Consider the following 16,129-nt stretch of genomic DNA (forward strand, 5'->3'; position numbering starts at 1 on the left):
GACATGAATGCAGCATAGCTATAACGTTTACTATAATGAATCTCGCACCTGATTGGTCCAGATTTGACGGCGGGAATTCAGTGGCGCGATTTCAGTCTCATCTGCGGGGAAGAGAAAATTAGTATTATTTCACCAGCCGAGAAATTCCTTAATGTTAGCATCTTTCCCTCAAAACGACTATTGTATCCAGAAACTGTGAAAAAAAAATGTTTTACTACCCAAATGTCCTCCACCGCCATTCTGGATGTTTTTCCACGATTTGGTGAGTTCAAAGCAAAGTGGCTGGCTAATCAGTCTTTCCATGACAGATCAGCTCGTCAGCTAACGTTAGCTGGTGAAAAGAGCTTATTACTGAGTTTCAGAAATGTGTTTTCTTATCCAGGTTGGCAGCCACCAAAGGTATCAGGGTCACTCGCAGAGAGCTTCTCAGGGTCAATGTGAGGCGAACATGGTAAGAAAATCAACAGCCAAATGATTAATGTTAACGTTAGCTAAGCTGTGTAGCTAGCATGATCACATTAGAAAGCCTGGTAATTTAATTGAAGTAGGCCAGATATAAGATGTATTTAATGTTTGTGGGCAACTTTGGGCTTATAATAAAAGTACACATTACACTTGTTTGTTTCATTGTAGTTAACCATTACCTAGCTGTGCAACACAACATTATAATACTTGTTACTACTGTTTATTCATTTCATTTTGTAATCATAATTTCACCACGGTTCGTAGAGCCTGAGTTCACAGCGATGATCCAAATATGTGCTGGGATGCAATTTTAGCGGTCTGCTCACAAGCAATCTGCAGTCTAGTTTAGTGTACAATTATTCTCAACAGCTAGAATTTGAATGCAAAGTAAAGTGGCTGGTATGAAAATGGCAGGGAAATGTTCTCTTTGAGCCACTGCCCAAAATACTTGCTTTCCATCCCTCTATGAATATGAACATTTTGTATCATTTGGGATATAGCGTGACTTATTTAACGTTTCATACAAGGTAAAGTGGCGTATTGTATTCTACCTTTTTGTTATACTTTTGTAGTCAGGACATCGTGGACTATGTGACAGCTCAGGTTCCTCCACCGCAGCCCAACCTGCCAAGGCCTCGATTCTCTCTCTACCTGTCATCTCAGCTGCAGTATGGAGTGGTCATAGTCTACCACAGGCAATGTGGCTTTCTACTAGGTAAGAGAAAAGACAAAGGGGGACAGGAGAGAGTGGGAGGATGAGAAATAGAGAATAAAAGGAGAGTTAACTCATCATTGTGTGTCTTCTGAGGTAGAGAAAGCGCGTGAGACAGTGGACAGAGAGATGTTACCTGCTAGTTTATAGAAAAAGAGGTAGATGGGAGGAAAAGGGGGAGGAGGATGGGTGGCACTTGTCTCTTTACCTGTCCTCCAAGGTACATAGTCTACACACTGTAGCTAGGTGTCCTGCTAGATGAATGAGAGAAAGAGATAGATAGACTGAGGAGAGGGAGTTTGCTTCTCTGTGCACTGACAAAACCCAAATCTGTTTAATTGCTGTGGTAGCAATTTAAATTTACGGCACGTACCTATAATCACATCTAGAAACAAGGGAGTGGGAGTGAGTTAGCTGGCTTTAAATGCTGGCTTAAAACAAGGGTGTGATTTCACTGTTGTTTACACATGGAGGAGTTAGAGAAATACAATGCATCAGAGTAAGCAGCAAGGTTTGCAGCATAACAACAATTATTTTCTAGTGTGAATTGGGCTTTCCATGTTAGGCTGAAATGAAAAGTGAAAAATGTTTTTTGTTTATCTGACATTAAAGCCTAACTGGCAAATCATCTCTGTCAGCTACAAGATGTAAAAAATCATCTCAGAAATGCTGTTTTGTGGTAAAAGCGAGTGCCATGAATAATAAGTAAGCCGTAGCTGCTGCAGTGCTTTTTGGGCCTGTTGCGTCAACCCGGGCTATCGTCACACATCCACATCATGTATTATGTTCAAATCATGCTGCAGAATCTGATTTAGAAGCCAATGTACAGCTGATTCAAGCACTTATCACCAAACCCAGCTCAATACTGTTTTATTCATCTGGTCATAAATCACACTTTCATTGATATTGCAGCCTGCAGGGTCACATTCACACTGTTGTCAGGGTCGGACAATCAAACACAATGCAGAATGATAAGCAGGGGTACAACACACCAACCACCACAGGATTCAGCAATGACATTTTATCCATCAATAGATTAGAATAGAATAGAACATCCCAAAGCTGTCACATACAGTAGAGAGAGTGTGACTTTTTCAAGCAGGTTGAAGACAATTACAGCATTGCTTATCCTCTTATTTATCCTAAAATTATATTACATCATATGATCATTTCAAAGAATATTACAAAAAACATGAATATTCTTTATATGGCATTTATAGTTTGGATAAAGGTAGAAATTAGTTGTAGCTTTTGATGGAAAATCTCAGGAAGTGATTGCAGCCTGTAGAATTTGCCAACAGGATACATTTTTCATCAGTCAAAACTTTGGCTTGGATTTGGATTTCTTAAGCCCAAAATTTGTGCACAAGAACCTTTAATAAATTATAAATGAGACCCATGCTGTGGTGGCCATTTAACTAAGAGGATGCCGTGCGCCTCATTCCCCTTCAACCAGCCTGCTGTATAGAGGAGTATTGGTCATACGGTCACATTCATTACATTCATTGTCATGTCGTATATTTTATACCTTGACCCATGGGTGACGTCTCTGCCTTTCTGCTTCTGTTCCAGAGGAAATAATGCACTTATTATGAAGTGTGTGTGTGTGTGCGTGTGTGTGCGCGTGTGTGAGTGAGAGACACCTTGACCTTGTAATTCCTACCTGTCCTTTTCTGTTTTCCAGAGGAGGTTCAACAGACCATTGAACGCTTGCTGCGCTCTAAGAGATGCACACGCATTGACATGGCTGAGCCTGACAGGTCTTCCCACACACACACACACTTTTATATAGTCTGTCCCACTACATTGACCTGTATATTTATCATATATAAATATATATATTTGAGATTTACTTACTATTAATCTAATTTCTATCATTTTTTATTATCTCATAAATCAAATCAACAGCACACATCAGAAAAGTATGCAGAGCAGAACATGCTAAAATGTCGGTGATTAGTCAAGATGCAGGAGGTGTGGAAGATCTACTTTTGGTTTTTCACTGAAATCAGTGTGATTGATCTTTGCTGCCTCATGGTTAAAGAAGTGAGCTTGGCACCAGATGGTTGCCTGTTAGAATCCCTTGACCAGCTGAAAACATCTGGGCAGAAGAAATGAATGAGAAGCGCTTTCTACTCCCCCAAAATCTATTATCAATGTGCCCTTAAGCAAGGCACTTAACCCCCACCTGCTCCAGTGAAGCTGCTCAGTAGCCAACAGTACAACACTGAATATGTGTGTGTGTGTATGTATGTCGATGTCCGTCCCCCTGCTGCTGCTGTAAATAAGATTGTGCTCTGAGAAAACATGCCCGCTTAAATCAGGGCTACATAAAGGATTTGAGCAGTAACATTGGTATCCCTCCCTCACTCCCTACCTGGCAGGCTGACCTTGGATATGCCTGACAGACTGTTTATGATGGAGGAGGCTGAGAGAGCTCAGGACCCCTTCTTCGGTCTCATGGAACCGCACCAGCTGCCCAGCCCCTATAAAATACACCAGGTACAATTACACACCAATACAACTTTATATGCATTGGTGTAAAATACTGCAGGCAAACCACACACCAAATACAACCTTATACCTGTCACTAGGAAACATCACAGGTAAACTCCACCAATATCAAATGTACCTGTAGTACATTTGTAGTATCTCCTCCAGTATAAAATACCACTGATACAGTAAACCCAAACCCTCCTCTCTTATAAAGGAAGCATTGTTTCATTCATTCGTTGTTTCAACAAATGTATATGATGTTGTTGAAAACTAGCACACACGTCAACCCAAACTCAGCACACTGATGTGTTGAAAATGACACATCTTTTAAAGTTTAGCCTCTTTGAGGTAACTCATGTAAACTATACATATACCAAATACACTCTGACCCAGGTTTCATACTAAATATACCTATAACCTGTCTAAATGCCTCAATGAAACTCCAATTTCCAGATAAAATAGCAGTATATTGATGAAGAACCAGACATGCCCCCTTATGTAAGCCTGTTCCTGGACTTTGGCTCCATTATTCTTTCACCCCATCTAAATAGGAGTAAATGAATAAAAGAACAAAAATGATATTTGAGTAAGGAATCAACACATCTAGCACAAACCCTCAGCTACTAGTGACTCGGTGTTTCTAGCCACTAATCACTACAGAAGGAAGTATAGATCTAATGTAAGTACATACCAGACCTATTTAAATGTACTATATAACATGGCTTCATCTGATAAAATTATATATATATATTATGATTTCTGTGATAATTGTTATTTTTGTGTGTATGTATTTTGTTTGTGCAGGATATCAGTTTTACTGACACATAACCCACACCCATCTCTAATGGTAGATTACATTACACCCTGCCTTTTTCCTGCTTTTTGTGTTCACAGTCACATTCCTGATAAACCATCAACTACCACAAGTGATTCAGTGCTTCAGAGCCTTACACAAGTATAGGTCACTCCCAGTTAAACAGCATATGTACAGTATCCCCCATACAATCCCATGGTCTTCTCAGATACAAATCACAAAACAACTCGTGTTTACCCTGGGTAAAGTAAATCTGGCAGACAAGGACTGAACTTTGCCTTCCTTGTAATCTTTTCAAGTGGCAACACTGTACATGATTTAAACAGTGAACAGAGTAGATGAATAGAAGTGCAAACTCATTTGTTTCAAAATATCATATTCCCAAAGCCCTTGACCTCCCATATGTCTATAATGAGCATTAGTAAAACAATATGAAAAAATACTAATGTGCACAATCATGAGATTTAAGAGGGTCCCTGAACTGGGCTGCACAGGGGCTTTCAGAATGCAAATGAGGGAATGTTATATATTTAGATTCAGTTTTGTACTTCAGCGTTTGTACTTCCTCAGTTTTACATCAGGCTATAATAGGGTAGTGTCAAAGAGTTTCCCACATATTAAAATTAAATACTGAGACCCACATGTCACATTGCCAGGAATCAAAGAAGAGCACTTTGATCTTCTGCCTTTTCTACACATAGAATCAAAAGAAGTGAATTAGATTTCTCTAACAAATAAAACAGATTTGTTCTGAATCAATTTCTTTTAACAACCCCAAACTCGTGATTAGTTTGCTTCTGGCTGTGAAAAGGCAGTATTGGTGCTGATTAATTCATTCTCCTGAATCAACCAAGAGGTTTAAACAAACTTGTTTTCTGTATCACACAGGAGGACGCTCCTGCAAACTGTCAGTTGTGCTTGCCCAGCTTATATTTACTGATGTTTATTCCTAGCCGGTGTTGGTGATAGAAGAGGCGGCTTCACAGCACTCCCTGGTGCCCAGTCCCCACACCACGCCTGACAGGGAGGGTGAGGCTGATACTTTAACATCTGGAAGACTGTCTGATGCAACACTTTACAACTTTGTTTATAACTTTGTGGGGATTTCAGAGGTATTGTTTGGGGCTCCCAAGTTGCTTTGAACATGAAGGATAAATATTATGCTGATTATCATTAGCAGTAGTAGTTGTAGTTATAGTTTGCCTGGTCCTGGTCATGTAATCTGATCAGTCAAACTACTGCAAGGTAATCTGTCTAATGGGTCAATTCACTTTCTATTCCTTGAATTCCCAAAGTGGATTTTCTTCAAAATTCAAACTTAGCATGAGAAGATTGTTATTTCCATTCTGTTACAAAAAATAAAAATAAATGCTCTATCATAAGCAAATTGAATTGAAATTGCATCAGTCTCATTTTAGGCCCAGCCCCAGGTTTCACAGCACAAGTCATCATGCAACTGATCCCATTGTAACTCAGTATCTGATTCTTATGTGTTTGGACATTTTCCATGTTTTTGTCATTGTCCCAGCTTGTTTTTTTCTTCCAAGCTATCAGAACACATCATTCAAGTGCCGTGAAACACTGGTGAAACTCATGCCTGTGTCTCTAGCCAGTCTCACATCATTCTAGTGCTACGAATCTGTGTGGCTCCTAAGTCCTGCTGCTGTGTGAAACTAGGTTTCAGGTCCCCTCCAGCTGCCATCACCCTGAAAGAGAAGGCGCAGCTTGTCATCGCCACTGCTGAGGTAAACTCTGTTAGAGTCCAGGGAGGGGAAATCTTTTTTAATCATTTTTAGGCACAGCAGGGCATCCTGGTGGATCAGTGAGCTAGGGTGCATACCAGTGTGTCCGTAACAGTGAATTCAGGTCCAGCTCATGGTTTTTGTTGCAAGTCACCCCCTCTCCTGCCGGTCTTTCCTGTCACTCTCCGCTGCATGCTATCTGGTGAAGAAGAAGCATTAAAACAAGTACAGATTCTGTACAAAACCGTGCATTTGTGTCAATGATGTATTGTTCTTTCTGAATACAAGCAGAGGTTTGTGGGAGTTGCGTGAAAATTTGCAGCTACGGTGTGAAGATTCATAGTTAAAGTTAAAATTTCACAATAATATAACTTTTACTTTTATTAGGGTTAGGGTTAGTAATACTGCTCAATAAAGAACAATGTAATGAAGTTTGATGGCACAAGGAGTATAGGGGAGTGAAGTGTGTGACGCCTGACTGATTGACCTGAATTGACCTCTTAATGACCACAGTGCCTTGGTGCTGTAGTAAAAAGGAAGGGAGAGGGATTTTCTCTTACTCATGAAATCCATGTGTTTACCAGGTCTAAGTCTAGCTGCGCTTCTACACACTGTTACCTTCCCCTCCCTGTCACTCAGACGCTGATAATGCTCCTCCAGAAGCATCATCAGCTGACGAAATCCATTTCGGCTTGATAAGATCTGACTTAACTACATCAGCCTGCACTCACAGCGTATTGTTTATAGAGACGAGAGCATCAAGTAACTCTATTTCCTCTGTCTTCTGTCTCCTCTCGTCTGTCCCTTTGTTATGAGGGGAGATCTTTTTTATAAGCCCCTTTGTGTTTATTTTCGCCTCGCCTGCACAAATTTGTTATTTTTTTCTCCTCCCGTCTTTGTTGTCATTGTATTTTATTGCTGTGTTTTTTTATCACTTCACTTCTATGTTTTATCACCGTGCAAAGTAAATAGACTAAACTCCCCCGCCTCTCTGTTTCCCTCTATCATATCCCCCCTCTTGTTTTGCTATAATTCTGCCCCCCTCTCTCTCTTTCTCTCTCTCTGATTGTCATTCTCTTCTCTTCTATTCTGTATCAGTGTTTTGAAGGAGCCGAACTTCCTGAAGCCACGGCTAGAGAGATTGACTTGCTGATGGACCAACAGGACCAGTTCCATGGAGGTGTGTGTGTGTGTGTGTGCGTGCGTGTTTCTGTCTTGTAAACATGTAACTTCAGTAATTTCTGTATGATAAGCTTTGAATGTGTATTTTTAGCATGTTTATGTTTAGTCTAATGTCATGCAGTGGGTCTTGTCAGCACTAAATGTGAGGTCTAGTCTAGTCTAGTCTAGTTTGTCAGTCTTGTATTGTGTAACTGTCTTGTGTCAGCACCGATCAACCAGGCCAAATTCCTTGTGCCACTGTTATAATTGGGTAATAAAAGCAATTCTGACTCTGTGCGTGCCTTTTCAGCCAGGGGTCACCTGAAACATTTATTTTCTGGGGACCCCATTTCATATCAGGGGAGCCTGGACTGCCTACTCTCCTTAGCAAAAAGCATCAGGAAAATGTCAATAGTGTGTGTTGAGTGGGGCAGAGGTCATTTCACTTTAAATTCCCTCTCTTCATTAAAACAGCAGTAAATCAATAATTGAAAAAAGGATTTCTTTTTTTTAAAAAGATTTATTTTAGGCATTATTGACAGAGCTAGTGTGAGAGAGAGACAGGAAGGTATGGGAGAGAGAGAGGGGAGGACATGCAGCAAATGACTGTGGGCTGGATTCGAACCCAGGTCGTTGCAGGAAGGACTGAGCCTTATATGGTACGCGCTGTATTCAGTGAGCCACCGGGGCGCACTCTTCTCACTGTTAGCAAGCTTTTTACACTCCAGATCATTCCGGGGGGAAATTATGTTTGTCTGAGCTTCTGTCTGTGTGTGTCCATGCATTGTGTGTACGTTTTTACACTTTGCATGTGTGTCCATGCATTATGTATGTGTGTGTGTGTGTGTGTAACAGATGTGGAGGAGCGGGAGAGAGAGAGGCAGGCGGAGGAGAGAGAGAGGACCAGGGAGTTAGAGGGAGCCATGACGTCTATTGACCAGTGAGTGTTGTGTTTGCGCCTGTTAGCGTTTGTTCTTTACATTTTACAGTGTGTGGACAGCGAAGACAGGAAAATATGCAAACATCAACATGGATAACATCATGAAAGGTGGCCTATGTCTAATAATTTGTCGCACTGACCAAATAATAATATCTTGCCATCACTCATTGCTCCCCTGTGTCCCCAGAAATGTAGTTGATATAAGCAAGACTCACTTTGCCATTGACGCCCCTGCTGCCAAACACAGGAACCTTCCACCCAGCTGTGACAGCAAACTTTGTGTCGCGCAGCGGATGAATAGGTTTGGTGAAGGTAACAATAATTTGTGTATAATTGTGTGTTACCAGGCTGAAAGAGGCGGCGCTGGGACCAGACAGGGACAGTGTGTGGCTGCTGGACGAGGAGACGGGTCAGCCTGTGGAGGTTCCCCTGGCAACTGTTGCCATGGAGACGACCCCCCCGCCAGTTGCCATGCCCACTCCACCCTGTGGGTCGTCTGGAAAAGAGAGAGAGTCAGAGAGAGTGACAGAGAGTCCCTATGGAGAGGTATGATATGCGGGCGTACATGCGTTTCCCTTAGAAACGTATTTTTTTGAGAATTTGAAAATATAATCCAGTTCTTTTAGATGTGCGGTGGCCCAGCCGGTCTGTTCAATAGTACATACAACAAAAGTCAGTAAGCAGTAAGTAGCACATATTTCTACACATATTTCGGAGACGCCCTGTCATTACTGGAGGCATGCATGGTATTCTGCTGCGCTCACCATTAAATTGTTAAAAAGTCATTTCCCACATTTCCTTGTGTGTGAAACACAAAGGTAACAGAGAAAACATTCTTTCTGTTGTTGTGATCTCATTGGAGAACAAACAGATTATTTTTCAACAAGTGCAGTGTTTCCCACAGTTCGGCAGCTGGTGGGGGTATTGTTATTGACATTTCATTTAGCGAGCCCAGTCAACAATCAGCTATTTAATAATGGGTTACCTCCTCAGCATATGGTGTAAGCTGTTTCAAACTTTGCCTCTCTATCCAGTTCAGTGTATTAAATCTTGTTGTGTTTTTTGAAAACTACATCGACAGGAAACACCAAGTATGAACGCCAGCCTTGTGCATCACAGAGCTCAATATGAATCTAAAGCAAAAATGTACTTGGGCGAGGCTGCTGCTGATTTACCTGCTGCCCAAATTCTAACATTGTTTGGGAAACACTATAATGACGGTCACAAAGTGTTTCCTGCTGTGACAACTGTCTGTAACTTTAGTTTACGTTCCACAAAGTGACTCGTGAACTTCTCGTTGCGTACTGGAAACACTCTGGTTTGTGTGTGTGTGTCAATTCATAGACTCATAAGTTCCAGCAGGTGTATTCCCGTGAGCATGAGTGTGATGTCCTTGTCTAGACTCAGTAGTGTTAAAATGTAACATTGAAGTCCTGTCTCCCTCACCCTGCCACTAGGTGGCTGTTCCTCCTAACAAGAGGCACGGTGGAGGCCGCAGGCGTCAGCTGGTCTTTGCAGACCCAGAGGTCCAGATATCTGACAAGGCCATGAAAGAGCAGACTGGAAACCCGCTGGCCGAGACACTGAGCCTGGTACAGAAACACACACACACACGGTCTCACTCATCCACGCATTTTAAATGTTTAATTTAAATGCACTAAATTAAAATAGAATTTGTATGAGATTAAACCATTCCAGAGGTTTAACATGAAGTAAGGGCATATGAAGGTACAGAAAGTGTTGTCCCTGCTGCTACCTATTTCTGCAGAGACTGGATTGGTTTTTCTAGTTATTTAGCCCTTTATTGGGGGATAGATCTGCAATCACACACACACATACAGACACACACACACATACACAGGCACATACACACTCGTCCTCTTTCTCTCTCTCTCTCACACACAGTCACACGGGAACTTACACACATAGATAGAAAAGCATTATGACTTGGACACACATATGCACACACACACATGCACACCATACCCACAGAGGTATATACTGTATATGCATGCACACACACACAAACACACACTCAGTCATTCAACTCAAGAGGATTAAAGAGGGTTCACAGAGACTGACCGATTGATTTTTCAGTCATCGCCATTCTGTAATCAAAGCTTTACCATCAAAGTCTCCATTCAGCAGGGTGTCGGTTAATTAAACCCTAACTCCAAGTTCTCCTTCCCCGCTCTAAGCCCACTGGAATAGTGCTCACTTATTTATTTCCTTCCTTCCTTCCTTCTCTCCTTATTCTTATTCTCATCCTTACTATTTCTTTCATTTTCTCTGAAGCACAATCTCTGTTGCCTTTCATCCCCCCTCTCTCTCTCTCTCTCCCTCCCTCTCTCTCTCTCTCTCTCTCCCTCCCTCTCTCTCTCTCTCTCTCTCTCTCCCTCTCTCTCTCTGCACTGTATACTCTAAAATAAATCAGAAATCTTCTTTGAAAATGCCCCATCAGACTAATTCTTTGTTCTTCCTCTCAGTCGGAGATGCTGCTGGACTTGCCCTCCATGACCAAGCACACCACTCCTGCTCAGCTCTTCAGCGCCCCCTCTGGCTGTCAGTACCCGCTGCTACGCTTCACCCCAAGCTTTTTAAATGCTTTGAGCATGTATTGAACATAATTACAGGGTTCCTACGGTCAGAGAAAACCTGAAAAAGTCCTGAAATGTTTTCAAAGTGTAATGAGTAATGAAATTCCATGAAAAAACAAACTTTCTGTGAAAAGCAATTCCAAGTTATAGTAATTTGAGGGATTTAGCTGCTTATATTTTAGCTTTATCATTAGCAAAACTTGTAGGGCCTCTGTAAGTAACTGAGATGAAACGCCATTAAAGCTAACATTTATAAACTCTGTATCCAGTGCTACACTTTACAACAGTCTGTCAGTTTCACTTGACTTTCCACATCGGCTCTGCTAAGGAACATAGAAATATTGACCAAAACCCGTCAGTTTGACAGCTGTTGTGCCCTTTGACCCCCTCGGCAGCGCTCCTCCACCCCGACCTCCAGTCGCTATGGAAACAGTGCGCCCAGCTCACCGTCCTGCCTCGACATGGGGAAAAAGACAGAGGGGAGGAAGAAGACGATGAAGAGCAGGACAGAGAAATACTGAGGGCAGAGAGGAAGAGGAGGCACTCCAGCATGAAAGAGGTGTGTGTGTGTATGTGCGCAAGAGAGAGAGTGTGTTTGTCTTTCGATTTATTCTGTAGTCTTGCCTTAATTAGGTCACTGAATTGTACATTTGATGGTTTATGGAAATACGGTAACAGCTACTACTTCAATTTAGCCGACATCCTCTTACCTAATTTTTTAGACTTCTCTTGCTTTTTTCTTTATAGCTTTTCTCCTAGAACTGTATAGCGAGGTGAGGTCAAACAGTATCACCTCAGGGGTAAATTACCACACAGAAGGGCATGATTTCCATCAGAAGAGTTGTTGTGGTAGACTTGAAGAAGGCCTGGTGGCAGATTTACGGCAGCGAAATGTCAGAATCATGAAATATTCCACTCAAGCTCCACTTTAATGCAATGCTAAAATCTGAGAGGGCATTTGTGAAAACATGACTGTATAATCAAGGCTCTGCATTAACGAGCTAGCCCGTAATAGCAGTCTGCCAACCTATCTGTGTGAGTCATGTTAGATACTCTCTACTCCTGTTACTAAGATTAAGACTCGGTGGGGAGGCAAATTGGTTTATAAATCTCATTTCAATAACATGGAACTGTTCCTTCCCTCACTGTATTTCTCTCTCTCTCTCTCTCTCTCTCAGATCCCCAGGGATTTGGTCGAGTCAGGACTGCATCCCACAGAGGCCTCATGTAGGATTTTTCCCTCTCTTTTTTAGTGTTTTAGTGATATTCTTAGCAGTAGTGTTGTATTATTATTAGTATTTCAGTACAGCATTTTGGTAGCAGTGTTTTCAGCCGGAGAATTTTAGCATTACCGCTCAGGTTTTGCGTTCACTGGCCCTTTGAAATATGACAAAGTCATTATTTACTGTGTGTGTGTGTGCGTTTTTGTGTGTGTTTGTAAACAGCTGTCTCAGATGTTATCCTGGATATGTCCAAAGAGGACAAATCCCATAGCGACCTGATCACTCCCGTTAGCAGATGGTGAGTCTCAAACAGATAGACAGACAGATAGATGGATAAAGAGATAGATCATTGTTTGTGTGTGTGTGTGTTCATACATCCCTGTGTGTGTGTGTGTGTGTGTGTGTGTGTAGGTCTCCCCAGGAGGAGGCCCAGGTGCCAATGGAGCCGATAGTGGAGGAAAACATTGAGATGCCTGAGGCTCAGACTGAAGCAGAGAGCGGGGACATCGCAGCTCTCAGCCTGCTGAGGTATGACACACAAAAATATACACACAGGGACATCAGCAAGCTAACACATACACACACACACACACACACAGGGGTTGGCATGGTATCACAGTTTTGCCCTACAATACCACACATCGTCAAGGACCTTGTGTATCAACAAAACATTTGTACAAAAACGATGCTTACACACCTTTCCATGTAAACTTTGTGATGTATTAAAAGCACACTTGACGTGAGAAAACTGCTGGTTACCGACACACTGCATACACACACTTTAAAAGGGATTTGGGTGTGGCGTATTGTGATACTGAATAGTAAAAGGTAGGCTGATGCAAAATATGTATATATACAGGCTGTATGACCCAACTGTCTTGTTGCTCCACCATTTAGGCTACTCAGTTTAGAGCGGACATTATTCCCACGATGCTGTGTAAGGTTGGGAATACACTTGTTGCTTCAAGCATCACAGGTTGACCTACATGCTACGATGTTTGATGTCTGCTTTGAAATTCAAAACAGAGATCAGGGATGAAACTGAACAAGAGACACATTCCCCTGTGTCTTCATCAGCATTAGCATTTCTTCTACAAGGATTAGACAGATACATGGAGCGAATCATGGCCTTTCACTAAATATTGAATATTAGCCATCAGTGTTGTCCACCTCTGATATGATGCAGTTTATTTGATTAAATATTTAGTGTATAATTAATCAATACTACACTGGTTGTCTATGGGAAGCCCTTAACTTGCATTGATTCTAATGTGACATTTTGATCGGACCCCACACAAATATGCATGAATATGTTTTGGTAATAGTAATAGTAGTAGTAATGGTAGTAGTAGTAGTAGTAGTAGTAGTAATATTACCCTGGGCTTCAGTGGAGAGTTTTAGTGTTTAAATGCTGTTTCAGAGGCTTTTCTGCCCCACCAACAATAAAAGTTTGGGGGGGGAAACGGAATATACTGTATAACATTTTGGAATTTCATGGCATGAAATCTAAAGCTATTGAATATCCAAATATATCAGTATCAGCCTTCAAAAGCTCATATTGGTTGAACCGTACCATCCACCGCTCGCTCCCTGTCTTCTTCTCCAGTTTGATCTCCTCCAACCTCCAGAGGGCTGCAAAAGTCACCTTTGCCTCTCTGCTGCCCCCGGAGGCCGACCGCACCGCTGCAGCTCACACACTCTACAAACTGCTGGGTGAGGGAATCAGAATCAACTGTTATCTGCAATAAAAAATAAAAAAAAAACGATAGAATTTTGAAACTGAAACTGCTAAAAGAAATATGAAAATGAGCAAAACTTTATTATATACCCCAAATTGTCTTCCTTAACACAGCTAAGCCAGTACTTGTAATTAGGTTTTAATTTTCATAATAAAGAACAAAGAAATGTCAGATTTCCGCAGTTAAGCACCACAACCAAAATTACAAGACAATCACTGGCACAGTGCCTTGAAAGAAATATTCAGCTCATTTGTTTTTCTGCATTTTCACCCATTTTCCACATTGAATTTGGTCAGATTATTTTGCGGTTTATAGTAGTTTACAGTCTGGAGAGTCTGAGGGGGAAAAAATGGGGTTTCAAAGAAAAATAATAAATTATCCTCTTTCCATTCATGAAATCACAGAGGGTGCACTCTTTAGTAGGGGTTTTAGTCAAATTTCTTCATTGACTTGCATGGTGAAACTTGGTACAACTGTGTTAATCTCTGATCCCCCCCCCCCTACAGAGCTGGTGTCTGCCAGACAGCTGACTGTACAACAGACTAAACCCTACAGTACCATCACTATAAACCCTGGACCACTCAGCATGACCGCCTGAGGACACACACACACACACACACACCTACAATGAGTCACACTAAGGTCATTACAGTTCATTACACTCACTTTGTTGGACACTGATTTTGTTGGACCTTTTACTCCAAAATGTTCATCCATAACCAATGAGGATAATGACAATGACAATTTGATCCTGTGACATTTTATCAACATCAGATCATCAAATCTCACATTTTTTATAACACATTTAATTCTAAAAAGATGACAACATGGGTTAAATGTTTTTTATATGAATTGTTTAATTACTCAGAAGGGTGAATTATTGAACTATCCTTCTTTGCTTTTATTCAGTGTTGTAAAGTATATTTTAAAGATTTTTAACCTGGTTCTAATTTTTATATTTATATTCATGTATTTTTAAATATTTATTCCAAAATGATTTATGAATTCCAAATTGGTTTACTGATGCATTATTTCACATACTGTTATTGATGTGTTTTATGGAGGAAGCAGGGTTTTATACATTTATACATTTTGTATATTTTGTATGGGTTCGTATGTTGAATTATTTGGACAAAAAGATTTTTAATAAAATGTGATTTGCTCAATAGTATAGCACATGATCTTGATTTATTTTAACTAGAATCATAGTCAGGGGTGAGGAATCTTTTGATTGTATTGTGATAGTTATTGTTATTTGTAGGACTTTGTAAAAGTGAATGCAGCTTAGTGTTCTTTGATATTCACTGACTGAATACTGTAGCTGTAAACCAATTTTTAACACTATTTTAGATATTTTAGCCCATATCCTGAAACAAGACACTCACTCCATCTACTGTAGTCAAAATCATAAGTTCATCATCTTTACCTTTATTGGTCTTCATGTCAAATCATGAAACAATGACACTGTTTCAACATGAAGCTGGAAGTTTGTTCTTTTGTCTCTTTGTATGCTGTGTGAAGTTGCACTGTAAATGATTCAACACCAAAAATGACTCAGTTTGGGTCCAGAGATGGCACTACTTTAGATATATATTATGTACAGTATATTTGTGTGTATTAGGGTTAAAGTTCAGTAGATGGTAGCAGAGAAAAACATTGGATCCTATGAAGGCTGCTGCATGAAAAGCATCGGGAAAAAATCCACATCTCATGAATCAAACTCAATTATTTTAGGAGCACTGACTTGAGGCTAGTGTGCAGAAAAGTTAGAGAAAATACTGAAACATGACCTGAAAGTAGATCAGGTTTAGAAAGACAGACCTCAGTCCACCCCCCTTCCCACACTCCCTTTCTCACACACACACACACAGAGACACACACAGACAGAAACACACACAGGACATCATTGTGCCTTGCTGGCAGAAAACCCCTGTCTGACCTCATGCCTCAATACCTCCATACAATTAAAGTGTTTGCTTGTTGAATGCATTGGGGATAGCTGTCTGTGTATGTGTGTGTGTGTGTGTGTGTATGCACAAGAGTAAGACCTGTAGCACCTATCTGTGATGAACAGGGCCGGAGTTGAAGGTCGATGCTGTAGTCAGTCACAGATATCTGTTAATATGGCAGCCACAGATCTTTATATTGTCATAGAAATGAGAAGCGGTTTGGTGCCTCAGACATTTTTTGGCTTTTTGAGACTCTTGTACTCAACTGTACAACTTTTTAAATACTGTCAA

General features: G+C 41.0%; 1 protein-coding gene across 1 annotated transcript; it reads left to right on the top strand.

Annotated features, from left to right (window-relative positions):
* The first annotated feature begins 206 nt into the window (after window positions 1–206).
* On the top strand, window positions 207–14,617 carry rec8b (REC8 meiotic recombination protein b). The gene is made up of 18 exons (XM_071908883.2): window positions 207–262; window positions 383–451; window positions 1,038–1,180; window positions 2,862–2,937; window positions 3,562–3,679; window positions 5,441–5,516; window positions 6,165–6,232; window positions 7,328–7,409; window positions 8,246–8,330; window positions 8,678–8,876; window positions 9,788–9,922; window positions 10,817–10,892; window positions 11,323–11,488; window positions 12,114–12,154; window positions 12,373–12,448; window positions 12,562–12,678; window positions 13,757–13,863; window positions 14,396–14,617. Exons 1-18 carry the CDS (start codon window positions 207–209, stop codon window positions 14,485–14,487), a joined length of 1,782 nt encoding a protein of 593 aa, XP_071764984.2. The 3' UTR covers window positions 14,488–14,617.
* Window positions 14,618–16,129: the final 1,512 nt, after the last annotated feature.

This window comes from Centroberyx gerrardi, chromosome 22 (assembly GCF_048128805.1).
Source record: "Centroberyx gerrardi isolate f3 chromosome 22, fCenGer3.hap1.cur.20231027, whole genome shotgun sequence".
Taxonomy (NCBI): Eukaryota; Metazoa; Chordata; class Actinopteri; order Beryciformes; family Berycidae; genus Centroberyx; species Centroberyx gerrardi.

What these genes read in the sequence shown, in the direction of transcription:
- rec8b (XM_071908883.2), top strand. Translation starts at nt 207, where the DNA reads ATGTTTTACTACCCAAATGTCCTCCACCGCCATTCTGGATGTTTTTCC. An exon ending in GGATGTTTTTCCACGATTTG is followed by an intron (nt 263 to 382) that starts GTGAGTTCAAAG and finishes TTTCTTATCCAG; the next exon opens with GTTGGCAGCCACCAAAGGTA. An exon ending in TGGCCGAGACACTGAGCCTG is followed by an intron (nt 9,923 to 10,816) that starts GTACAGAAACAC and finishes TCTTCCTCTCAG; the next exon opens with TCGGAGATGCTGCTGGACTT.